Source organism: Lemur catta, chromosome 17 (genome assembly GCF_020740605.2).
Source record: "Lemur catta isolate mLemCat1 chromosome 17, mLemCat1.pri, whole genome shotgun sequence".
NCBI classification, from domain to species: domain Eukaryota; kingdom Metazoa; phylum Chordata; class Mammalia; order Primates; family Lemuridae; genus Lemur; species Lemur catta.
This window is the reverse complement of record NC_059144.1, coordinates 32,121,021-32,148,980: the sequence shown is the minus strand read 5'-3', so window position 1 is coordinate 32,148,980 and position 27,960 is coordinate 32,121,021. Positions and strand designations below refer to the sequence as shown.

Sequence of the window (27,960 nt, the reverse complement as noted above, 5' to 3'; positions counted from 1 at the left end):
TTCATCTCAATTGTCATCTCTAGATCTTGTTCCAGAAGAACTCTTTTTAATCTAAGAAGCATATTGTCAAAGCGAAAAAGAACAGAGACCCTGTGGCACTCTCCAAATTTGCTATGTAACTTTCTCCAAAGTAGCATCCTCCTTGATCTTTTGGTGCTTGGGTCTCTGTTTTCAAAGAGAAGGCTACTGACGGAAGTGGGGAAGGCATGTAACTAAGTCTGCTCAAAAGTTAACTAGAGACTTGCTACTTAAAGTATAGTCCAGGGACCAGCAACATCAGGATCACCTGAGGACTTGTTAAAATGCAAATGATCAGGCCACACCTACTGAGCCAGTCTCTGAGGACTGGGACACAGAAATCAGCGTTTTTAATAAGCCTTCCAGGTGATTCTTTTGCAAAGTCACATTAGGAAGCACTGTTCTAAACCCGTACTACTCAAAGATGTGGTGCCTAGACCAACAGCATCGACATCTCCTGGGAGCTGGCTAGAAATGCAATCTCAGGTCTCACCCCAGGCCTACTGAATCAGAATCTGTATTTTTAACCAGATCCCTATGCACATTACAGTTTGAGAAGCACAGGTGTAAAAGAGCAGCCTCCCCCAACTTAGAGGTCTCCTTCCATTGCCCACCTAGGATGATCTGGATTTGGTTTCTGGCTTAGTCTATAAGGATCCTATAGCAAAATACCACATGCTGCATAGCTTAGAAACAACAGAAATTTATTTCTGACAGTTCTGGAGGCTGAGAAGTCCAAGATCAAGGTGCCAACAGATTCCGTGTTTGGTGAGGGGCCGATTTCTGGTTCATAGATGGTGCATTCTAGCTGTGTCCTCACATGGTGGAAGGGGTAAAGATCGGGATCTCTGGGGCCTTTTCTATAATGGCACTAATCCCATTTCTGAGAGCTTCAACGTCATGACCCATTCAACTCCAAAAGCCTCCATACCTCCTAACACCATCACTTTAGGTATTACAATTTCAATATATGAATGTATGGTCTGACCTAACATTCAGACCATAGCAGTTTCCTAAGGGAGCTGATGTTTCCTAGAGTGACTTCAGATGGGATGTCCAATCTCACAGTGATGACCCTGGGAAGAGTCCTGTCATTCCTGATTGGCTGTTTTTGTCATAACCCATCTTACCTGGGCTGAACAAATCTGTGTTCACCAGAATGGAAATTCTGACCTGCACATTTTTAGGGGATTGAAGTTCACATTTCTTGCACGTGAAAGCAAGAGGAAGCAAGATGCTACAGGCAGTGACTTTCATCTTCCCTGTGTCTGAGTGGTGAGAATAACCAATGAATGGGGCCATCTGAAATATTTAAAACATGGGAATTTCTTGGTACCTGCCAACTCATAAATCTTGACCTATGCAGGTTGTTTTTTAGTTGTTGTTAAGTAAATGGGGAAAGAAAAAGGGCATATTGCAATTGGCTATTCTCAAGGTGCCTAATGGCTCTGTCAATTAGTTTTCATTTGCTCAAATAATAGAAGTCAGAAACTCATATAATTTGAAATACAGCTTTTGACTCCTTTACCCTGTTAGTTCTGGTGAGATGAAAGGACATTCAAGAAGAGAAATAAGACCCATTTCCACATACTTGGAGCAAACTATGAAGCTTTTTGAGTAAAGATTTCCACCGGCTCTAATCTTGTCTAAGACAAGATTCTTTATAAGGTGCTCAGAATGTAAAATTGCAACATTTCACAAATCTCCAGAAAAATACTACTCGGAGCAGTAACTACACCTTCATCTTAAACTAGAAATTCAGTTTTATGAAGGCATTTGAGCTTTAGACTGACTCAAAATATAGTCAGTGGCTCAGATTCTAAAATAAACAGAGATTATAGATAAATCACCAGCATGTTTTCTCTTATGGGTCTATAAAAGCACGGCAAATAAAATCATTTCATTTCAATTAGGAGAAGGTATTAGTTGGCATTAAATTGTCAGTATTTAACTTTAAGGGCAGGCTCAGGGAGATTTCCAGCTGGTCCATTGTTAAAACTATGCGGATAGCACTTAGAGCCCAGATTAGTAGTTCCCAGCACCTGTTATCCTTAGAATCACCTGGGGATATTTACAAGACATTTCAGAAGCTTGGGTCCCACCCCTAGAGATTCTGATTAACAACTAGAGTGTGCTTGGGCCATCAATCTCCTTTTTAAACACTGCAGATAATTCTAATGTAACCTATAATTGAGGACTATTGAACTAGATGCTGTGAGCTAAATTTGGTTTAGGCAAGTGTGTCTCAAATTTAATGTGCATTAGGATCACCTGGAAAGTTTGTTAAAGTACAGCCTTGGATTCAGCAGGTCTGCGCATCTGCACTGAGATTCTGTATTTCTAGCTAGCTTCCAAGAGATGTCACGTAGGCATCTGGACTTGCTTGATTCTTGTGCTCTGGTCTCACAAGGGAGGCAGGGCTTGTACACTATTTCTAGACAAATCGCACATCTTGAATATCACTAAGAAGTCCACCAAGGAAAATGCATTTTTAGTCTCTGTTATGCCAGCAATTCTCAATGTGGTTCCTTGATTGGCAGCTTGAACATAAGACCTTATCAGAAATGTTAGTTCTCAGGCTGGATCCCAAACCTGCAAAATCAGTGCCTCTGGGAGTGGGGCCTGGTAATCTGCATTTTAACAAGCCCTCCAGGAGACTTTAATGCAGCAATCACTGCAGTATGCTAGTATCAGAGCATCTGCGCTAATGAGAGAAAAAGATAATTGAAGAGAATGTGTAGGTGGCCACAAGGAGAATAGGCCTGTATTGTTTTTAATCTACTTTATTCAGGTATAATTTATATATAATGATTGACCTTTAGGCTTCTGATTCAAGTTTTTCAAGTATTAACTAATCACTCTTAGGGGGAGTACTACCAATTGGGGCACTTAAAATTTTAAACCCACTTTCCCCAGTTTTGGATTCAAAGTCACATACACAGACACACCCACCCACACAAACCCACCGTATATGCGAGAATATTTTGAAGAACATTACAGGCATCATAAAAGCAATGCAGGCAGCCATGGGGTGGTTGGCTAGGAGGATGGTTCACAGCCACAGGTAATCCAGGAGCTGCTGATTTGCAGGATCCCATCGGGCAGCAGGGAGATGGCCCAGAGGGAGCCTGTTAGAAGCAACAGCTCTTCCTGCTTGAGACAGTTCTGGTCTGGAAGGCCTGGGCTTCTTGGGAGAACACGATCAGAATATGACTTGGGCCACCAAATGTCTGGTCATGAAACCTGAGGACAAGGCTGAAGCTAGCACAGCAGCAGGAAGGCCAGCATCCCGAAAGCCTTGTGTCTCCATGGCACTGGGCCTCAGAACTATGAAACCCCAGGGGTAGAGATTAAGAGTGGAGAGGCTGGTGACATAGACATGATTTGATAAATGACATTAACATTTTATCCCTCAAATATACTCATCTAGGACACTAAAGCCATCCTAAAATTAAATAGGAGCAGAGCAGAACTACTATTTGTTTGCATATCAGAGACCAACTTCTAAATTGTGCCAAGAAGAAAAAATAATTTCTCTCTTTCATGTCAACTGCTTTCTCCTGGCTCAACCAAGGAGAGGCAAGTGCAGGTACTAAGTGTATGTCTCACAAGATATCAACGTCAGTGTTCGAAACTCCCATGTACCCATGGTCAAGAGGGCAAACAGGCAGCCAATGACAGTGATAACAGTGAGAACAAACCAGGCAGAGAAACCTGAAATTCACCATAAACTGTTGCCTCAAGAAATAAGAGTGCAAGGTAACAGTGAAGAATTTCATGTATATAAAGAAGCTAAGCCACCATCCTAGACAAGTCCAGTTGATAAACCCAGGATAGAAGGTTAAATCAGTAAAACTATGATAATAATTGATAGCAACTTACTTCTGAAGCAGGTAGCCAAAAAGCAATGAGAATTTTGCTAAAAAATCAGGAAAGAGACAACTCCATGGTAATCTCAAAAGCCTTTGGGAAGTCAATAATAATTCTCATAAAGTTTTTAAATTCCGAAAGAGAAGAATTGAGGGGGGAAGAAAGAGGGAGCTGTTCTTGACACAGTCTGAATGTCTTTGAGATAACATAATTTTGCATCTGTTATTCTCTGTCCACAGAGTGAAGCTGATGAAAGTTAAAGAAGGAATGTATTAAGTGCCATCTGAATTTTAGATTGCCTTCAGCACATGGTGACTATTTAGGCAGGAAATAAGCTGCTATCTGTGAGTATGGGTGGCTGTGTTTGAAAGATAGAATTGGATGGGCCCAGATAATATTTATACATTCTTAGTCAAAATTAGTTTAGTCATTCACGGATAGTCAAAACAGTCTGTCAGCCTGGCTGGTTATCTTGACAACACTGGATATTAGGTCAAAAAGGACCTCTAGACATCTAAATAGTCACATGACAGGACAGGACACCTGGGCTGTTCTTGGTCATCAGAGGCTGAAGTGTCAAATTTCCATACCAAATGGTTTGTTTGTTAGCATTCCTAAGAGATAATTTTTGAATTGCCTAAGGCTGATTCTACAGATACCCTCTAACAATGTGCTATTGAATCTATAGACCCTTGTCGCAAGTAACTGCATCTACTTTCACACATCTACAATAACTACACTGAGGAGGAAAACATACACCTACATACAGTCAGTGCGCATGAATGCCCATGTTCGCTTGTGCTTACTGACGTGAGACAAGCAACATGCATGTAATGTTCTTTAGTGCCTCGAAGTTCACAGAGCAGCCACATTCCTACAGAACCCAGCAATCACTCAAAAATAAAATGAAATGTTTGTTTTACTTTATGTAACATATATTTGGCATCCATATGGAGAGCTCTAAAGTAATTGGGGAATTTTAAAATTCTCGGAAAATCAATACCATGATCTTATGCCCATCAGAAATCACCAGTTCTCTGAGAGCATAATTTTTGTCTCCACTCTGTCAGATTTGCAAAATCCTGGTGGTATGGGATGAGTAAATTAAAAGGCATTCATAAAGTTGTTTCTTTGGTTAATGGCCTGTATTTACAATTCCCAAGGTCCCATTCTTCCTGACATGTACCAGTTGACAGTGTTGGCAAATTAAGACATGCCAAAGTAAATAGTATTCCAACTTGCACATTACCTGCTCAGTCTCTGAGATAAATGGTATCAATCAGGGAGCCTCTAGCTAACTCTTGTCTAGGCAGCACTAACCTATTTAGCTCAGGCAAATCAAATCTATAGGTAATCCTATAAACTAAATAGGACTTTCAACATAAGAGCTACTAAAAGGAATCTAAATGAGCTTGCGTTTCATTATCTAATTCTCTAGGAAAAGGACTGCCCCATATACACCAAAAAAGGGGAGGGAGGAGGAGAAGTGACAGCAGAAAAACAGGGAAAATAAATATTTATGGTAAATGTGAAGAAATAAATACCTAGATTACATCATTGTTTTGATACTTCTAGAAAAATATTGGGCTGAATAATACCTCAATGACACCATTTGCAGACTTTTTCTAGTACAACAGTAGTTCTGAAAGATTTTAATTGGTGTCCCTTCAGTAGGAAAAAAAATAGGTTTGGGAAATAGCTGAATAGCTCCCCTCCTTGCTGAGATTCACATAAAAATAATACTTCTGAGAGTGCTACAATAAAGAAACTTGTCTAAAGGCTTTCTCATACTAATTTGACCAAGGAACCTCCTTTATATGTGGATTTATTTTTTTTTTGAGGAGTCTGGTTTTCAGACCCCCAATTTGGGAAGTATTGCTCTATGACTACATCTCCCACATGTAATGACATTACAACATTTACCTAAAAAGTACATTCAAATCATAATGTTACAGGTGGAAGAGGCTGTTCCTGCCCCAGTCTTCGTACAGGTGAGAAAAATGAGCCAAATTGTGAGTTACAGCATAGGGTGGTGATAGAATTCAGGAGCTAGAGCAAAGTCACTACCTGGGTTTAAAACATCACTACTGGCTGTGTGACCTTGGGCAAGTTACTCAACCTCTCTGGGCCTATTTTATGCTCTCTGAAATGAGGATAATCATAATACCTATCCCATAGAGTTGTGAGAATTAAATGAGATAATACATATCAAGCACTTTGAACAGGGTCTGGTACAAAACATAAACTAAAACATCTTGCCTCTGTTGCAATTATTATTTATTATTAGGGGCCAGCAAACTTTTTCTATAAAGAGCCAGATAATAAATATTTTAGGCTTTAGGAGCCACATATAGTTCTCTGTTATATAGTTTTAGTATGTTTTTTTTAACCCTTCAAATATGTAAAAGTCATTCTTCATTCACTGGCCATGCAAAATCAGACTAAGGGCTGTGTTCAGCCTATGGGCTACACTTGGCAACCCCTGGTTATGATTATTAAATTTCTTGTTCCAGATCACTGAGCTTGGAGGCAACCGAATCCCCTCTAAGGCAAGGTGTCCTACCCACCTCCTCATGCAATCCATTTTTTAATTATACCACACAGATGAGAAAACATACAAATACATATAGGCCCATGTTACGCGTACATTGTGTTCCCAGAGGCAATTTTTGCTAGCAGTAAAAACCGGAGTTATGTGGCAAATGGAAAAGCAATTTAAAGCTAGTGACATTTTTCTCTCCCAGGGGCCAAAAGGTGAAATCCAAACTTCCTATTATGCTTCTGGTGCAATTAGAGTAATTCGTTTTGCATTCCCTTGGTGGAGTCATTTGATAGCACTTGCAACTGGGACAAAATGAGCTGCTCTGGGCTGGGCCTAGAGCCTCTTCTTATGAGACCTGTCAAGTTCATGAAACGCAGTGAAAGAGGTCCCAGCAATGAAAACCATGTGCCCCGTGAAAAGCACAGCATTGCAAACAGACGTGCCCAGGAGGCCAGAAGGTTTCTAAAGAAGCAAGAGCTGAGAGCACCAGGAAAAGCCACCTCACAGATCACAGGCATTCACACAATTACACTGAAGCCCCAGAAAAAGTTCCAATGACCAGGAAAAGGCATCTAATAAAAAAATTTAAATGCTAAAATACAGTATATCAAACTCTATAAACAGCAGGAGTCTAATTGCATATAAAAGAAAAACTGTGTTTATATTAAAAAGACACATTACGGTGGCTTCCAAGGCTGTGGGTAAAGAAGATGGGGGAAAACTGCTTACTGGGCACGGGGTTTCCTTTTGGGGGGATGAGAATGTTTTGGAACTAGAAAGAGGTGGTAGTTGTCCAATATTGTGAATGTACTAAATGGCACTGAATTGTTCACTTTAAAAGGGTTAATTTTATGTAAATTTCGCTTGCATTTTTAATAAAAGCCACAGAAGGGAGACTGTACTCTAGGAGTTTATTTTCTTTTTACTCCCTTGCACTTTCTATGTAGACTGTAGTGCAAGTATTAATACATGCTCTACTATGAGCAATATTCCTTTGACATTCAGGAAACAACACTCAACAGTATAAAAACAGACTTTCCGTGAAAATGTTTGAAATGACTTTGCCAACATGGTCAGCGTAGTTGCAGACAACTGGGTGCTAAGCTCATGCTCAAGGCTTCTTTCCCTCTCAATCACTCCTCCGAGGAAACCACCTCACGGATGCAGGTGACAAAACTCCCTGAAAATAACAACAAAACTTTCCCTAGCTCCAGTTCCGTGTTCCTAAACATGCAGTTTTGACAAGGAGCTTGTAAGTTAGTCTAGCACTAAGAAAAATGACAGTTAAAAATCTACATGTGACTTTGAAAGCAGGGAGGTTCAAAAGAAAACAAAGATAGACATTTTCAGATGTCAACGGGCTAGAGATGTGCACCTAGGGACAGCTGGCCCCTCAGACAAACCCCTGAGGGTCCCAAGTAGTGTATGACCTCCTTCCTATTGTATGGGCCACGGCAGGTCCTGTGACAGATTCCTCAGAGAACATATTTTAAACAAATTCATTGTCCCCTTTTCTTTCCAACCCAAAGTAATCAGGCCCTCAATTTCTGATTAACTGTATCATCACACCCCCAGGTGATCAGACTCAAAGTCTGGTTTCTACCTTAGCTTCTTCTCTAACTTCACCCAGGAACAAATCCTCCGGCTCGCACATTCAGACGTTTCTTAGCTCTTTCCTCCTTGTGTAACCAGCTGACGCCAAGAACAACTGATTCTCTTGTAGTCTGTCTCAGGATCTCTCAAACTTTTAATGTGCACAGGAAGCACCTGGGGATATTGTTCAAATGCAGGTTCTGGTTCATCCTAAGCTCCTGCATTTCTAGCAAGCTCCCAGGTGACAGGACCCTGTTGGTCCATGACCATACTGTGAGTAGCAGGGCTCCCACCCACATGTTAATCTCATAATAATCACCATCTATTTAATCTTCTTAGAATGTAAATCTCGTGTGGTACCCCTCTTCCAACACAAGTCATGACCTTCTAATACCTTCCTGGACTCTTCAGGATAGATTCCATAAGCATCTTAGCGTGGCACTCAAGAGAGGCCATAGTCCTAGCCAAACTTTCCAATTTTCCAATAAAAAATGAAAAAATGTTCACTCCAGTCTCATTGGACCCAACATTGTGGGTTCAACATTCCTCTGCTTCTGTATCTTAGTTCATGTCCTAACTCCCATCTGTACGGCCTTCTCTCTTCTAGTGGACTGTCCACTATGGACATCACCATAATGTGACCAGCAGGCTCTCCTTCTTCTAGGTGCAAGGCCCCACTTCTTTCATGGAACTGCTTCTCTCCAACCACAGAGCCTCCTATCCTAGTCGTTCAACCCCTGGCTTTAGGGATAGGGATGTGGTCCAGGTTAAACTAATCTAGGGACTTCCATGCATACACAAGTGTCTGTCAAGCACCTAACCTGGCCCTTACTTGGCTCCTGGTATACTTCCTTTTGCAAAGAGAGTCCTCAAGTCTTATAAGAAAAAGTGACTTCGAGGGATGCATGGTACAACCCCCTTCTTACACAAATGAGGATAAGAAGACTAATATAGTTGAAATGATTTGCCCAAGTTTAGGATTCACAAAACAATAATTCTTGAGTGAACAGCTGAATGAAGAAATAAAGGAAAAATGGGCATCTTCATTTAAAATGCCAATAAGGTGAACACATTAAGGAAACATCAGCGTTCACTTTAGTGCAAGTGCACTCATGCTACACGCTGCCTGATGTCTACAGCTAAGCTTCCAAATGATCCACGGAACATGCTCATCAGTGTTTAAAAAGATGCTATTTGTCAACATTTTAACATCAGATTTCACGTAAAAAAGCCAGATGTTCAAAATTTCACGGAAAAGAAATTAACAACAATCTAGCAAGCGCAGGCCCACATTTTGGTAGTTGGAAAATGAGCTGGAAGTAAGGGGACGCTGCTGCCCTCAACAGTGTGCGCACTGCAGCTTGCTGAGATCCACATCATCCCGTTTGTCTCTGCCTGGCACTTTTTCATTATTCACATCATCTCCCTGGCTCCTGCAGGTATCTGAGTTCACAACGTCTGGTCTAAAGGAACTGTGGTGTTTGGTGATGTATGAATAAAGAAATTGATTCAGAGTTCAGAGAGCCAGCAAGGATGAGACACTCAAGTAGTGGATTCTAGGACAGACGGTCTTGCAGGAGCAAATGAGAACTGAGAAGGCAAGGAAGCAGCAGCCAGAGGGGGGCAAGGTGGGCGTGGGAGGCCCCAGGAGACTAATTTCACCCACTGATGAACACAGCCGTCCTAAGGTAGGGAGTGTGATGGTCTCTAAATTCAACCCAGCAATAAAAACAACAATAAACCCCATTATCTTTATTGGGCAAGAAGAAAACTTTTAGGCAGAATGGGGCATTTTCAACTTAAGCATATGCACCCACTTATTTGCTTGGATCCACAGCTCTGCCTTCAATCAAGCTTCTTAATGCCCCTTATTCATTTGCTTCCCATGAACTCAGAAGAGTTTAAAGAAAAAAATAAGAAAATACTAATTTTCAGTGTTGGAAACATGAAAAAAAATATAACTGTCACACAGACATCTATCCATCCCACACTTGAGCCTCAAAGACCTGTGAGGCAATGTAGCAAAGAAACTTTAATCAATTAGTACACTGGGCTTTGGATGAGGGACAGGAGATCCAGATTTACAATTCAGCTGCTTTAGCAGTCAGCAGGCGTCGGCTCAGGTGAGCCTGGGCGGCAGACCAGTGAATACAAGTTCTTCAAGGCCTCTGCAAGACAAGCAGGATATAAATGCTAGTAATGGAGCCTTACTGCACGGCCCAGGTTCTCCAACTTCAGTGTGCATCAGAATCACCCAGAGGGCTGAGTCAAACCGGGGTTTCTGATTCAGTAGGGCTGGGGCAGGGCCTGGGAATCTGCATCTCTAACAAGTTCTCAGGTATTGCTGGAGCCGCTGCTGGTCTGGGGGCTACACTTTGAGAACCACTGTCACATAATACAATTAAAACTACATTTCAAGAAATGGAATAGCGTTTCTCAGGAGCCCCCGAGGTGAAGCTGAAGCCTCTGATCTGATCCCTTGCGGGTAGCCCTGTGCTTGAATTATCCCTAGAGTACCTGGCTACAAGGCTGGGAGTCTCTGCAGGATGTTAGCAAAGCCAGTAGGTAGGACTGACTTCACAGAGAACTTGTTTTTTTTTTTAAGCAAAACAAAGAATCAATCCCTTCTCCAGGAACCACTGTAAGAAGCCTGTCACTCCACAGAATTCAAGTTCAACAAAGCAACTTTGACATTCAACCCAATTTGCTGAAATAATATTTTATTATCTATCATAAATTACCCAACTTTATCTTTTTGCCTACGAAAAGAACATAATTTTTTGGTAATTGAATTTCTATAGTAGTTATTCATACGCTTATTTGATGACTTGGTTACAAGGCCTAATTTATGGAGTTCACCAAATATTTACAACCTACATAAAGTATAATGAGCAGGCTGGAAATCGTCTCAACTCAATCCCAATCTTTGCAATTTGAACCTCGTAATAACAGCTTATTTTTTGTAATCAAAGGAAAATTCAACTTGGTATAAAATAACAGATTTATTTGTGGAGATTTTAAATGAGGGTTGCAGTTTCAATCTTATGTGTGGTGACGCTGTGATTTCAGTTTGCTATGCGGCAGGCAGCAGCTGTAACTTAATGAAAGACATCTGAACTCCCTTCGACTCCCAAGATACTAAAATCCTGAGCTAGCTGTACTCTGGGAGAGGAAAAAAAAAAAATGCATGAGAACCACAGTTGCTTTTCTAACAAAATTTTCAAACAAATTTGTTATAATGCTCAGTATTAAGTTACTGGTATTGTTTATGGTAAAACAGTGGGCAAAAAGAGGAGAATGATTTCAGAGGGAAAAAAAAAGAGCTTTATTATAGGTTAGGAAAAAAAATGAGAAAATACCTTCCTTCCTATGGCTGCATTTATTCATAAGTGTTTTAAGATACATGACATAGAAGACTCACCTATTACCCAAAAGCAGACTGGGTTTGGGGTAAAAATGGCAGCAATTTGTCAGCAATTCTTTTCAACAGAGGGTTTTTCAGGAGAGGAAATGAAAGCTACATTTTCTAACTGGAACAACAGGAAGGATTTAGGTGAGCAGGATATCATGATCCCAGCTGGAAAGAGGCCAGGACGCCAGGGTCGAAACCTCCACTCCTTGTCACGGATTCTTAGCCGCAGCAGCCCTGGCTACATCCTGAAAAGTGACACTAAAAATAACACCACGGGATCCCAGATTTCTTTGTTGCCTTTAGACGATCACTGAATCACATTTTCCCAGTCTTTTCCTAGCTCTTCTTACAACTAAACCGTATAACACTAAGGGATGCACCATGAAGGGTTACACATATTTATCACTTGAGATAGAATCTGATTTCGTGAACATAAGTACTTCAGTAAAGCAGGTATTTATTGAGCACTTACTAAATGTTGGGCACTAACTGTGCTAGATGTTGGGGGATACAGCAGCGAACAGAACACTGCCCTTGTGGATGAAAGAAAAGAATATATGAATAAATATATATTATACTAATATCATGTAAATAGTGGTAAGTGCTAAGAAGAAAAATAAAGCAGGATAAGGAGTGAGGACATGCTGAAGGGGTGAGAGAAGGGGGAGGTCATGCTAAGGCGATATTCCAACAGAGATGCGAGGAATGTGAGGGAGAGAGCTCTGTGTGTCACTGGGGAAAGAGTGTGCCCCAGGCAGCTCGAACAGCAAATGCAGAGTCCCTGAGGCTGGAAGGAAACACAAAGAAAGGAAGGAAATAGAGGGAGATGAGGACAGAAAGGGGAAGGAAGGTGAAGCCAGTGTCTTGCAGGACCTTGGAGGCTCTTGAGCAGTAGAGTGATGTGATCTGAACTACAAAGACATCCCTCTGGCTGCCATTTTGAGACTGGACCAAATGGGGCAAGGACAAGGCAAAGACAAGACGTCTCTTGGAGCAGAAGAGGAGAGAAATGATACTGGCCTGGAGCACAGTGCAGTGCTGATGGTGGTAAGGGGCTGCTAGATTCTGCATACATTTTGAAGGTATTTGTGAATACTATTTGTGAATGGACTGATGTAGGACATGAGGGGAAGGTGTTTAGGTTCTCAGCACCTGAGAGGGCAGAGCTGTTGAGATGAGGAAGACTGTGGGAGGAGCAGGAGAGAAGAGTGAATTGATGGTTTGAGACTTAAGTTTAAATGTTCCATTAAAAAGTGGGAAACAGACACGAACAGAAGTTTCTCAAAAGAAAATAGACAAATGGCCAAGAAACATATGAAGAAGTGCTCAACATCACTAATCATCAGGGAAATGCCAATTAAAACTGCAATGAGATATCACCTTACCCCTGTCAGAATGGCCATTACAAAAAAGTCAAAAAACAAAACAGATATTGGTGTGGACGCATAGAGAAAGGAATGCTTATACACTGTTGGTGGGACTGCAAATTAGTACAACCTCTATGGAAAACAGTGTGGAAATTCCTCAAAGAACTAAATGTAGACTTACCATTCAACCCAGCAATCCCACTACTGGGTATCTACCCAAAGGAAAATAAGTCATTTTATCAAAAAGACACCTGCACGCAAATGTTTATTTCAGCACAATTCACAATCTCAACAACGTAGAATCAACCTAAGGGGCCATCAATTCATGAGTAGATAAAGAAAATGTGGTGTGTGTGTATATATCACCATGAAGTACTACTCAGCCATAAAAAGGAATGAAATAATGTTGTCTGCAGCAACTTGTATGGAATTGGAGACGATTATCCTAAGTGAAGTACCTGAGCAATGGAAAAACAAACACCATGTGTATTCTGTGGTAACTGGGAGCTAATCAATGGGCACACATGGGCACAAAGAGATGTAAAGGTCATAGGTTACAGGAAATCAAGAAATGGGGAGGGAGGAGAAAGGGAGGGGTAAAAAACTCCACATTGGGTACAATGAACACTATTCAGGTTGATGGGCACACTAAAAGCCCCAATTAAGCATTATAAAAAGTATCCACGTAACAAGAACATTTGTACCTCTTTAATATTTTGAAATTAAAAAATGCCATGTAGTAGAGGAGACAGGTATATAGAATTGAGCTCAAATCCTCTAAATAGGTAGAGTGGCAAGGCAAGCTTATTTACTCTTTAAGCAGAGAGGGCAGCTGAAGAAAATATAAGCTGAGCTGCAAAGACGTCTCTTATCATGCTGTCATCTTCTATTGAAAAACGCACAATCATATTTTCAGGGTCACATGCATGAGAAAATATCTTGTGTTTATTTGAAACCTCAACTCTGAGAAGCTCAAAGTTTTCATATAAAATTTTATTGACTTTTAAAATATCCACTTGAAATAGAGAAAACAATATCAAAGACTGTCTTTGAGAAATAGAAGAATAAAGAAGGTAGAGTAGCTTGCTCAAAGTCAGGGAGGGCTCTTCCAGGTGAAACCCAATCCTCTGTGTGAAGGACAGTAAGTTGAAAGTTGGCCCCTTTGCCTGGATTAAATGTTCAATTAAGTGAATTCTTCAGAGTAATCAGATCGTAGGTGTAATAAGAGCCCAGGAATCAAGAATCTCATAAGATAAATATTCACAAGCAAGTTTTATCCTGGCACCTATCTTAATTTATACCTCAATGGTCAGACCCAGACTGGTCAGGTGTTCCTAAGACAAGCAAAACACTGACCTCCCAAGGAATGCTGAACTCTCAGGGGTAGGAAACTACCCTGCAATATTTTATACACTTTTGCTCTCACCTTGCTCTCACAATGAGTTACTGATGTTTGTTTCCAAACCAGTGTATGTAGTTGTAATAAGAATTACATAAACTAGTGAAATATTCTTGTGGTAAGAAAGAGCACTGTTTTTTCTCTAGCCGAATATTTGTGGAAGTTTTCTTTAAAGGCAAATTTCTAAAATATTTTTTTTCTCAAATGCTGTGTGGACAAGAAAACTAACGGATTAGGGAAAGAGAAGTCATATAACTAACTATAGGATTTTCCATTCAGTTGCACTCTGCTCCATGAGGGCGCTTGAAGTTTCAGCTCCACTTTAAAGAAACCAAACTGGATATCTGACAAGTCCATTGGTGGGTGAAACATAGGCAAAAAATACATAAACCTCAATCAACAGACCCATAACTTAATGAAAAGGCTTCAGTCCTAACATTAAAAGGTTGGCTAGCAATTGAATAACATTTATTATATGCTTCAAGTTAAAGTGTTTAAGGTATGTAAGTATTAATTTTAAAAATGATTACTTGCTCTAACTGACGTCTGTGATAACCTGACCAGGAATACAGTTTCTCACCACCCAGGCTAAGGGGACTGTTATAATATATTCCATGGTCAGATGACTATATGCTCCTAAGCTGTACTCACCTTTGACTGGTACCACTGACTGGTTCACAAACACCATTTTGGGTACACTGGGAGATCTTTACATATCTCATTGACCCCAATTTAATTTATGAATTCTGCCATTATTTTGACCTAAGATAATTACACCTGTGTGTGTTTCATATAAATCCTCTCACTTTGATGGCTTGTGTGTCGTGAGGGATAGTAACATACAGAGGAATAGGAATAAGATGGTGGTGACGGGGGAAATGTTGTCAGTGCTGGAGGTGGTAAATATTATGATCTGGATTAATACAGTTATTTTAAGTTTGAAATTGGGAAGTGGGCAAGATTATCCACATACATGTATATCTAGTAAAGACATGTATTCAATATCTTCCCCAAGTGTTGATCAACCAAAGGGACATGCTCTACTAATTATGGATTGTCTAGTAGGGACAGTGAGACTTATATTTATATATTATACTATTAATGAAACATAAAATTGTAAGTAATAGTACTCAGAAGCTGAAACACTTAGTTTCTTCAATAAGAGCAGGCGGAAGTAGCATTGTGTTTGAATGGAAAATCCAGTACAGAATTATCTTTCAGTTCTTACTTGTCTGGCTAGCTGCTCTTAAATTGCAGTGCAAATGCTACTAGAAAGAAACCTCCAAATCTTATCTTAACATATACATCCCACCACCAGTTATGTCTGGATCCATGGTTAAGTTATGAAATCTCAGTTTCCTCAGATGATCTTACCTGTACATTTCCTTCTAGTTCTAAAACTCGATATTTCTAATGACACCTTTCTCACTCACTCCTATGCTGAGTTTGCATTTGTAGTATTAATGGGGAAATGACATGCCTCCCCATTCCCCTCAAACCACGTCTCCGCAGTGGGAGAGTAAAGGCTCAGTCCTCTTCACACACACTATGGAAAGATAATGGAAGCTTTGTACAAAGGCAAAACCACCCTGAAGATCAATGATTCACAGAAAAAAGATTTAAGTTTGAAGCTTTCTACTTCTTTGGCCAAAATCTCCTTGAGACTCACTTGCCAGGACAATGGTATGTTGGGCCTAGTATTAAAAGATGGATCTTAACCCAATATTTTAGTAACTTTTTGGCAGGGGGGGAGTTTGGATTTCTTAACCATTCAGACCCATGCTGCCCAATATGGTAGTCATTAGCCATACACAGCTATTGAACACTTGAAATGCAGCTAGTCTGATTTCAAAATACATACCAGATTACGAAGAGTTAGTATGAACAAAAGAATGTAAAATATATCACTAATGAGTTTTATATTGATGTCACATTAAAATGACAATATTTTGGATATATCGGGTTAAACTATTTTATTAAAATTAATTTCACCTATGTCTTTTTACTTTTAAGATGTGACAAGAAAAATTTAAATTATATATTAATATGTGCCTCACATTTTATTTCTACTGGGCAGTATGGACCTAGATCTTTGCTACTTGAATTGTGGTTGTCAGATCAACAGCATCTGCATCATCTGGTAGCTGGTTAGAAAGGAGAATCTTGTCCCCACCTCAGACCTACTGAATCAGAATCTGCATTTTAACAAGATCCCAGGGGATTCCTGTGCGCATTCAATTTTGGGAAGTGCTGGACTAGTTTTTCCTGCAATATACCATCCTAGGTGTAGGGTTGTTGACCTATATGAGTGACATGATAAAAGGGTATAGAAACTAGCCAGCAAAGCAATGCAAATTTTTAAAAATTTACATTACCAAACCATTTAAGAGTATCTATTAAAACTATATTATACATACAAATTACACACACAGCATGTACACATATGGGCAGAAGGGAGGGAGGCCATTTAACTGAGGCTACCTTGGTTACTTCTGGATTTTCAGCCACCAAGTAGGTGAAGCTAATGTTCACCAGATCTGTTCCACTGCAGACACAAACTATCCGCCCTTCCAGATCATTTTCTGATTTTCCGACAGTTTCAAGAGCAGCCAGGATTTTGGGATCCTGTATAGAGGTATACAAATAGGAAAATATGTTAGATCACACAGCACGGAGGAGGAAATATGATAAAAAGACATCACTATATTTGATGTAAAAATATACATAAAAGCATGTTTTTTCTACCTAAAATGCCCAGATATCTAGCATTATTCTAAAACCTGTAGAGGTGAAATCTATAGTACTACATATTAATTACTTGAAATCACTTGATGAGAGAGGTATATTATAAAATTTTTGATTTAGAAAACAAGGTATAATGGTCTTTGTTCAGATTTTTGGGTGTAGTTATTGGAGGAACTGGACGACGGCAATGGGACAAGAGGGCTCTGACTGGGGTCTGTTTGTGCCCACAAAGATCAAAGGGGCCTCGCTCTCACCAGAGGACAGGCAGGGAGGGTTCCCATGAACACACTTGGCACCACCACAACCAGCAACCACAGGTCCTTCCCCAAAATGAGATTATGTCTTTTAAGTAGCCTGAATACAAAGAGTGAGTATTTTCATTTCTAGAAGCCATGGTATCCTCAACTAGAATGAAGGCTGTGCAAGTTTACCCTAATTAGTAAATAAAATAGTGTCTTTGTTCTCCAAAAGAACTCAGGAAGAAATGCAGACATACAGTTACACAGAAAATTTAACTAACATAAAAGAGGATAACCTTTAAAAAAAACAAAAACAAAAACAAAGTAAGGAATGTAATTTTGTTTTGTACAGCTAAAACCCTGCAGGGCTATTATAGAAAAGGGAATAAATACTGTGCTAGAATATTCTACAAAGAAACATCTTTTAAATTCCTTGCGCCATTATGCAAATAGCTTCTTATTCAAACACATTAATCACTGTGAAGAAGACTGATTTTTGTGTTTTATTTTTCCTCTTCTCAGAGGCAAACTGAGCCTTTAAGGTGAGTCCATGTCTGAGTGCCCAGGTGCACAATATGGGAGTACTCAAGCCATTTAAATTTCCACATCAACCACAGATGAGAAGTGAATCACTGTTTGCTTAAAAGAAAAAAAAAACAGGGAGGGAGACTTATCAAATCAAGGAAACTGTTTCTTTGCTGCTGGTATCATGCAAGGGTCTTGGTTTTCAAGAGTTAATAGCATTTCTAATTTAACTAAAGATAATGCAATCCAAATAATCACCCAACAGTTATAGATGAGAAGATTTCTAAATTATGTCTGTTCTTAATTCCAAGCTGATGATTTCGGAGCAGTAACAAGTTAAACATCATTCTGCAGACCATTTCCAATATAAGTAAATCTGTGTTTAGAAAACCAATCACAGGTACCTTTGGTATGGCTCCCAACCGAATACTGTTGATGAGGGAACATTCTAGCACTTGTCCTTCCTGAAGAGAAAATGCAACACAGCAATGAGCTTAAATTCTGCCAGACCTATGGCATAGACAAAGTGCTTGGCAAAGATTTCTGACAGCGAAGGCAATGCTGATTAGAGTAAGGTAGAAGAGGGAGCGAACACCAAATAACAACAGTAATTATTTCCAATGATCAGAAATAATCAAGATCCTAAACATTCTATTTCAAATGTATATATGAATGCAACTCTGAATACTCATATTTATAAAAAGCTATTACTTTTATGCATGTAATATTGTTAATAATGTCTGCATATCATTAAATACACGTGTACATAAAATACTATGTGGGAATAATGCTAACTTTTATATAACTCCAAGTCTACTTCTCTTAAATTCAGCTCAAATGTTCATTAAATGTGTACATTGTGCCATCCATCAAATTCAGTCCCAGTGTGTAATGAGATGAACACACTTCTAATGTACCTTTTAGATTTCAGCTTGAGCATTTCTTCTTCTGGGAGGTCTTCCTAACTCCCAAGATTAAATCCGACCTGACTATTTTAAGCTCTTGTAACAATCCAAACTTCTCTTTCACAACACTCAATGATGCGTATCTTTTTTTTTCTCAATGCCTGACTTTGGTCCTGTACAGGAATCTATGAGGGTTAGGATAGTGTCCTGGGTTATCAATGTATTCCCCAATGCCTGGCACTTGGAGGAATGTTTTTAAAATCTTAAATGACTGAACAAGTGTTGGGTCCATGCGCTCCAGAGGCACTCGGTCTACTTGTTGAACAATGAAATGGCTTAGACCAGTAGCAGGGAAGAAGAACTTGGTAATCTTGTGTCATACCTTGCCTTCACTTTTCCAGGTCAGAAAGAAGCCAAATTCATCCACTTTGAAGAGACAGTTGGGTTCAAACACAAAGGATTCCTGTTAAAAAGAAACATGTTGATCTTCATGACTCACACCATTCTGAATCCAATAAAAATGCAAATATCTTTGAGCTCCTAAACAAGGGAAAATGAGAAATCACCATTTTTCATCCCGATTCTTAATATTTACATTTCCTATTATATTAACGGAACATTTTTATTTTGACAACTCTTTGCATTCATTTTTGCATTGCAAGGCTGATCAATTCAATACAGCATCTTCCTCTAGAACAGGTTTAAGAACAAAACACACTGAAGGTATAGAGAAGAAAGCTTCCCTAAATCTTGGAAGAAGAGCTCCTAAGAAGGGGAAGGACTCCCAGGTTCCAGCCCACTGGTCTCCCTACATACAAGAGGAACCACTGCCTGTATCTAACATAATGTCAAAAATCAGTAGAAAAAATCTTTTTAAAGTCACCGTTTTTAGGGATTTTTTTGTGTGTGTCTGTACAATTCAACATTGAGATATTTACTCAGAAAATTGCTGAGATTTTTTGCTTTTCTGTCCAACTTCATTGGTGCCCTGTAAAGCAGGTCTTGAACAGCTCTCTGAGCGTCTCAGAGTGTAGTGCTGGGACTTTGAACATCAGCATTACCTGGGAGCTTGACTGAATTGCAGAATCTAGAGCCCCAGCACAGATGGGCTGAATCAGAGTCTGCGGGCATGCGGCCCAGCAGCAGTGTTCCAGCAAGCCTTCCAGATGATTCTGGTGCACACTACACTTTGACCACCATTGCTGTGGACTTTGACACCAGCAACTCAGTGAAAACTACAGAACCAAAATTTGAATCAAGAAAGAATGTTAGCCACACTGCAGGCCCCAGAGCAGCTATGCTAACTTGCCACACAATTCCTGTCGTTAGTAAGAGAGCACTATATTGTGCTTAGGAACTCCAGGAACATTCTACGTCAATGAGAGAAAAAGAGTGTTCAGGACATGAACCCAGATGCCCTGTGCCCTCTGTTTGCATTACGCCAAGACTTGGCACCCACACCTCAACAAATCTACATTGTGCTTTTCATGATCTAAAGAAACCAGCTTCCTAGATCATTGAATTGCTAGGAATTAGGAACCTGCCTGGCAAACCTGGATCAAGCCAGTGACTTAAAATAAACAAACAGTAATTACAGGATTAAGATTTTAAGGGCAGTTCAGACTCTTTGTTTCATCTGTCAAAATTCCAGAGATGCAGCAACATTCATCAAGGTAAATCCAATGTCAAGATACTGGGCCACCATAAAGTCAGCCTTCAATCTGGGTGGTTTTCTGGCAGATGAAGAATTAGCATCCATACTCCAACTCTGCGTCAGGTGTGTGCTAGGCAACACAGACCTAGCAATAAGTAAGACAAAGGAAGGGCCATAGTATGACCGACCTTTGCCTTTGAAGTCACAACCCAGTCCCACCATTTATTATATAATTTCTCATAGAAAGACCTTTTCTATGTCTCAGAACCCTTGTCTAATAAGTGGAAGTATTTATACCCACCTTTCTGGTTTGTTGTGGGAATTAAATGAGAGAGTGAACATAAAGCACAAAGCAGAGTTACAATTCAGCAAGTAGAAGCTCTTATCCACAAGGTATGATTCAAATTTGTCATAGTGGTAGCAAATTGCTAACAATATGAAATTGCCAATGTAGTATTTTTGACCCCTCAAAATGGCATTTTTGGACAGTTCAACCTTTTAGGAAAAGGCTTAACACCAAAGTTGGTACTTTAGATGGGTCTTCATGCCAGGCAGAGGGAGCAGCATTTGCAAAGACATGTAGCCTTGACCTGACACTGGGAACTTCTGAGAAGTTTGGTGTGGTCAGAACACCTCAAAGGAGTGCCAGGGGATGAGATGGAACAAATAAATACAAATTATTTTATTGGAAGGGTCTTGTATGTCACACAAAAAGGCCTTGGGGAGTCTTATATTGTTAGTGACTAAAAAATGAGAATTATGGACTAATCCTTTTAAAAATGAGAATGAACACATTTTAGAATACTTCCTGAGCAACACCCTGATGGTAATGCAAAAGTCTGTTACACAGTGTTCAAAAACATGTCCTAAAGTGATGTTGACAGAGTAGACAGACCCACAAGGAATTAGCCACCATCCTTACTTATGTGTACCCCTCATCTAATTCCAAATCAGGATTTGAGATGACCCTGGGAATACATACAATATATAAGAATCGTTTTCCAACTTATTTTGAGGCTGAACTTTCACTTCCTTAACCTCCTAAGTACAATGATCTTTTTCTTCCTTCCCCTCTCCGGTGCCTCCAGAGCTTGTCATCACCACTTGGTAATTTGGATTCCTAAAGTCCCACTCTTGGATCATTCCATCTGGTCCTTCTAGCCCCGAGCTCTAGAGTCTTCCTTCTCCTGTATTTACTTGACTTCTTTGCAGTCTCCTTTTTCTTACCCCTGCCAATCTCTCACTAGCCTTCAGGCCTCTCGTCTTGTTACTTCCATCCTCATCTAGCTTATTTCCCCAGCCCAATGTTACAATCACTTTCTCACAGATGCTCGTTACTCCCATGTCTCATTTACTGTTTTGTTGGCCAAAAAAACCAAGTCCATCCCATCCATGTTGTATTACTGAACCTGACAGTGAAACTCACAAAATTGAACTGTCTGGCTTCAGTTTGAGTTCAAGATTATAAACCTCAAATGGAGAGCCAACAATGACTTTCAATCTTCTATCTCTTTCCTAATAGGTTCTCCACTCTTTGAGACTGCAATTTCACTGCTTTTCTGAAACCCATTCACTTCCAGGCAATCACACTGCTTTACTGAGAAGCTATCAAATGGACATGCCTTCTCTTTCTTCCCTCCCAATACAGCATGGTTTCTCCTATCAAAGGTCAATTCCCCCACTCTGCTCTGGATTCAAGCCTCTTTCACCCACACAAAAACTTCAATCCTTTGTTTATCACCACCCAACACACATCACGTTTGTTTTTTCTCTACTAGGTCATTCCTACCAGCACATGTTCCAGTTGTTCCTATTTCCACTTACTACCCCTCTGATCCCCTTCATGACATGATATCTTGAAAAGTCTGTCTATATTCACTATCTCCACTGCCTCTCTTCTATACCATCTTTGAACAACTCCATCTAACTTCTGTTTCTATCACCCTCTAAAACTTCTCTGGCCAGTTCACCGTGCTGCCAAACATGGTACACATATTCCTTTCTCATCCAATTCGATCTCTGAGTGGTTGACTATCCCTTCCTTGTTGGAACACTCTCCAATCTTGACATCCTGGTTGTGTTCCATTCCATCAATCTCATTTCTGGCCTTTTTCTTCTGCACCCAACTTCTACATGTTCTCATTTTCACTGTGTTCCTAGATCTCATACAATCCCATGGCCTCAATATCATCTATTTGCTGATGACTCTCAAATGTACAATAACAGTCCACTCCTCTGTGAGTTCCAAATTCAGGTATTTAACTCTCTGCTTGACATTTCCATTTGGATGTCTCAAAATTAACATGTCCACAACTGAGTTCTTTATTCACTATCCTCTAAGTTTCTCCATTACAAGACTTCCTTAGTTCAATAAATGTCACTAGCATCTACTCACTTGTTGAAACTGAGAGTCATTCTTGACTTTCCCTCACCCTGTCCTCGCGCCTCCATTACCAAGTCTGCTTCACAGCATTTCCCCAGAGCGTCCATCCTACTCCACCTCCATCACCACCACCCTGGTCCAAATGCATGTCATCTCTCCCATGGACTGAGCTTCTCACTTCTACTCTTCCTCTCCACAGCAGCCAGATAGATTCTTTAAACTTTGAATCAGTTCCTTAAAATCATTCAGTGGATTCCCATTATATTTAGAATAAAATCCCAACTCCCTACCATGGTCTAAAAGGTCCCGGAAAATCTGGGTCCTTGAGATTTTATCTCATGCCATTCTCTGTTCTTTGTTCTACTTCTTGTTCACAACCACCTCAGAACTCTTTTCCTTGAACCTCTCAAACTCTTTCTAGCTTCAGGGCCTTTGAACCTGCCTCAAAGTCTCTTTCTACTACCCGTGGTGTATTAGACTCCCCTTCATCCTACAGACCTTGCCTTAATTATCCCCTCCTCAGAGAGGCTTTCCCTGATCTCCTTAATAGGTCTCTCATTTTATTCTCTATTACAGAATACTGATTACTTCCTTGCTAGCACCAATCATCGTCTGCAATTATTTCACGTTTGTTTATTGATTTATTAACTGACTCTCACTCTCCAAGAGGGCAGAGTCTTTGAAGCAGTCTTGTTTACCTTTGTCTTCCTAGCATATCAAAAAGCACCCCAAAACTAACTCATTAACGAAAACAATGAATAAATGACTTTTTTTCCAAATAAAATATTTTGTAGCATGCCAATATGTAAAACAAATACACAGGAAGCTGCTCAATTTGAGAGGACTGCACCAAGCCCAGAACCTATCAGGGTCAGTCCTTGGAGGGCTGCCAAGGACAGAAGTACAAATACAAGGGCACCAGGTCGAGGCTGCCTGCCTAAGGGATGGGGCACTTTTTTCTAATGCATACAAAGTCATCTTGGAGGTTGGGGGTGGCTTTGAGATACCTCCTGGGAATTCCTGTTGAACCAGGAGCACTGTTTAAATGCCACTGGCTAGAAAATATTCTCAAAATAGGATAAGAAAGCTGGGCAAGGAGGAGAAAAATTTAAAAGGATAGTAAAATAAGGACAGAGTAAAAGACAACTCTCAGAAATGCCTGTCATAAGGTCCTACACAGTTACAATAGGACACCAATTTAGCTCTGGGCTCCCTAGCAACAAAAGCAAAAAAGGGAAAAAAAAATATTTACCAGGTGCCCGTCCAGTTCACAAGATTAAAACAAATCAGTTGTTAGGAGACGCAATTACCAGAATGGAAATTCTCCAGGGTGACCTCCTGAAGAAGCTGTGACTGATGCTACGGACAAGGTTCACAACAAAACCCACAATAACCTCATCAACTGTGGCTGAAAGGGTTCTCAGACCAAATATGTTCAAACCGCCCACGAGAAATCAGAGGGCAAATCTGAGGGATATGTGGTCATCCCATGAAAGGAACTGAAACACAACCTACTTAGGTTTCGGCCCACTTCCCACTAACAAACATAAGGACCTGGCCCTCTGGTGAGACCAATCTCTATTCTTTTTTCCCTACTAGCAGTTTTAGACCCCTGACCAGAACTTGGGCTGTGGTTCTCTGAGCAGACAGAGGCAGTAATGTTTCAAGTCTCGTTGTCAGGAAAATTCCCCTCCAGATCTGAGCACTGCAAGGAGATCATAAAAGGAAGCTGGGCTCCTTCCCCTTTGTAAATGCATTTGTTTAGCCATGAAATGGTACTAGAACATTACCCTCCCAACACTCCTATGAGGGAGGGACTGTGATTATTATTCCCATTTTACAGATGAAGACACGAAGGCATGGAGATTAAGTATCTTGCATAATATCATACACCTGCTTTAAGGCAGAAAAACAAGAGAGTGACACTGTTAGGAAGTAGGCCCAGGTGACCTCTCAGCAGTCATATCTGAATGAGGCTCTGCTAATTTTCCTTGTCACCGAATGCCAGGAATCATCATGAAGGGTCACAAGGGCTTCTGTGATGTTTCAGTTCTAATGACGGCATTTCTTAAGGACTCCCTTGTGAATCCCACCAACTCTGCAACTGTACAACTGAAGCGTTCTGTATCTGTTGCAGGTTTTTTATGCGGGAGTATTTTTCATTAGCTCATGCATTTTGTAAGAATTACTTCCCAGATCCTAGCAACAGGCAAAACTCAATTCCTACTGATCTGTTGCCTTCCTTACAATCTAATGTGGACACTGAGAAACCTGTGACCACATCTCTTTCCCACACTGCTTAACACCAGCAACAGCAGAAGCAAATCCGAGGCTCACTTCTTTCAGCTTCACTGAACATTTTTGCTGCCCGTAGAGTTGCCGCCTGCTAATTTTGCCCCCAATTTGATGTACTTTCCCGTATTTATTTTTTTTCCTTTAAACTAAATCCCTGTCCATTATTTTATCTGGTAGCACATATTACCGCATTACAGCTTCCTGTGGAAGGTGACAGAAACATGTAAGCATAAAAACCATTACATGAGCACCAGAAACGCCCAGGCATTTCACATGGGTTTTAGGGTCAGACGGACCTGATCCAAATGTGGTTAGGCACTCATTTCTCCACCCCTAAAAACAGAGACAACAACATCAACCATAATACCTATTCTCACAGGTTATCTCTGGGCATTAGAGTGCTTGATACATAATCTGAACCAAGTAAATTAGTATTGATTATTAACACAATAACAGAGTAATAGTAATTAGCATTAATGTTGAGTAATTATTGATTATTATTAACCACCAAAGAAACAAACAAAGCAAATACCACCATCCCTACCATCCCTACCTTACAGATGAGAAAACTGATCCTAACTGAGGTTAGGCACATCACCGAAGAAGACACAGATAATACGGGGCAGAACATCTACATTTTGACCAGGAATCAATTTCTGTTATGTGGGTCTTTACAAAGAGCACTGTTCCTAGTGTGTGCTTATTTCCAGTGAGCTAGAACACAGGTCTAAACATAAGGGAAACCCAGTGTTTGTAAGTTATCATTGACTTTGACTCACTAGAAGTTTGGTTTCTGTACAGGAAGGTCAGCTTGTGTTTGTTTTTCCTCCACCACAGACATCTCCTGCTGCCCAAGCCAGCCTTGGTCTACATCAGGCCAAGGAGCTGCTGGCACAGAGACGTCATCAAAACACAGTTCTAGGTAATTTTTTTTCCTTTTCATGGGCATTTTGAGGTGTACTGACCAGAAGAGATAATTCCTGGCCTCCAGCCTGTGCCTCCCTGCCAGGGCAGATCAAGCACTCAGGTGGTGAGGGGGCTACCAAGTGAGTTTTTCAGCAGCTATTAAAGGTGACAGACCTGTGTCTATCTTGCATTCTGAATCCCATAGAAATGGAAATGAAACTGTCTCTCCCTCAATAATCAACCATGAGCATTTAATGTGCAATGACTGTGAGATCAGGGGACATTTATCCTGGTGTCAAGTGAAAGATTCAATCCACTCCTTTCATTTTATTATTTCAGGAATGAAGAACATCATCAACTTTCTATGAGACCCAGCTTGCAAGAATCAATGAAGGCCATCAAAAAACAAGAGGAAGGCATGCCACTTTTTCTGATTTTTTATATTTTATTTAAAAAAAGAAATTGAAATTTGACCTGATGGTGCTTGACGAGGTGCTATGGTCTGAATGTTTGTACCTGCCCCCCTCAAAATTCATATGTTGAAGTCCTACCCCCCAAGGTGATGGTATTAGGAGGTAGGGGCCTTTGGGAGGTGAAGGGGACAGGGACAGTTATAAAAGAGGCCAGAGAGATGGTTGCCCCTCCTACCCCATGAGGAAGTTGGGAGAAGGTGCCGTCTATGAATCAGGAAATGGGACCTCACCAAATGCCCAACCTGCCAGCGCCTTGATCTTGGACTTCCCTGTCTCTAGAACTGTGAGAAATAAGTTTGTTGTTCATAGCTACCCCATGTATTGCATTTTGTTATAGCAGCCCAAATGGACTTAGATACAAAGTCTCAGAAATGTCTTTGGCTCTGTGAGCGTTTGGTCAGCTCAACTATGATTTGAACCTGGGGGAAGAAGGATATGCTCAGATTTGCCACCTGAGACAGGCCAGGCTATTTCTAACTGCTCACTTTATGTTTATCAATAGCTAGGAATTCCCACTTTCACTTTTACTTTAAGATAATAGATGGTAAGTCTGCAAGGTCGGCCAGGTTGAGATGCCAAACTCTCTGTGTCTGTCTCTCTCTGTCCTTCTCCCTCCCTGATGCGTCTCTGATGTGTGCTGGGGAGGAAAATCTGGATGCTGAGTTCTGGGAGGGCTTTTCTCTGGAGCAGGACACTGGGGTGGGCTCCCTGACTCTTGCTGGGGGACACTTGAAGACATTATTCCTAAAATATTCAACAACTACCTCTCAGCTTGCAGAAGGAAGAAGAAAGTCAACAGAATATGTCTTCAAAAGGAGTGGGTGGTCACTCAAAGTAATTTTCCTGGGTAGGAAAACTGTCATGTTAGTCAAAACAGTTGCCTTAGCAACTAACATAAGGAAAAACTAAAAAGGACCAGCTTATTCAGCTATGGGGGCAAATAAACAGGAGCTGTAATAAATATTTACAACAAATATTAAAAGCATGTCACCTCCCCTCCCGATCCCAGCCAAAAACAATTCTAAGAACAGTAGGAGATGTGCTTTTGCAGACATGCTGGAAACAGGGCTGCAAGCTGATAAATCCTTCTCTTTAGTAAAGCATTTATAATTAAAACACAATTAGTTCCAGCATAATAAGTTACACTGAGCAAGTGATTAAACATACAGTGATATAGAAGACATATCTGAAAAGGCAGGCTTAGGAAAGGACATTTTAAACTATTGCTATATGGAGATGACAGACAATGAGAATAAAAGAGTCATTGAAAGGAAAGGGATCTCAAATGACTTTCATGGAACTTCCCTTTGAATATACGCATTTCCCATTTAAATAATGCAGCTTTTGCAAATGCTTTTCTTCACAGTAGCCGCATGATATGTCACTCCGGTTCCACTTTTGTCTTCTGAAATAGCTTATATTCAGGCCTCAAAGATAACACAGTTCCTACTGGCTCGTAGGGCCAGTGTTGGCTCTATCACTTTTTACTGCATCTAAAACAAGTGCAGCGATTACTGGAACATCAAACAAGGACCCATGCCACCTCCTAGAGAATTCTGCAGTGAGCCCAGAGTCCTGAGGGCTTAGCATGGACCCTCTTAGCCTGGGGGAAGGGCTGATGCATCAGCTGGGCC

The 27,960-nt window shown here is 40.5% G+C and overlaps 1 protein-coding gene across 2 annotated transcripts in view; it reads right to left on the bottom strand.

Annotated features, from left to right (window-relative positions):
* PLCB4 (phospholipase C beta 4) overlaps nt 1-27,960 on the bottom strand; it is a 316,073-nt gene that overhangs the window by 97,047 nt on the left and 191,066 nt on the right. For both annotated transcript variants that reach the window (XM_045528104.1, XM_045528105.1), the window contains exons 4-6: nt 18,998-19,078; nt 18,115-18,174; nt 16,683-16,826 (exon numbers count right to left, since the gene is read on the bottom strand). In XM_045528104.1, coding sequence (XP_045384060.1) covers nt 16,683-16,826; nt 18,115-18,174; nt 18,998-19,078 — 285 coding nt within the window. The remainder of the gene's footprint in view (nt 1-16,682; nt 16,827-18,114; nt 18,175-18,997; nt 19,079-27,960) is intronic.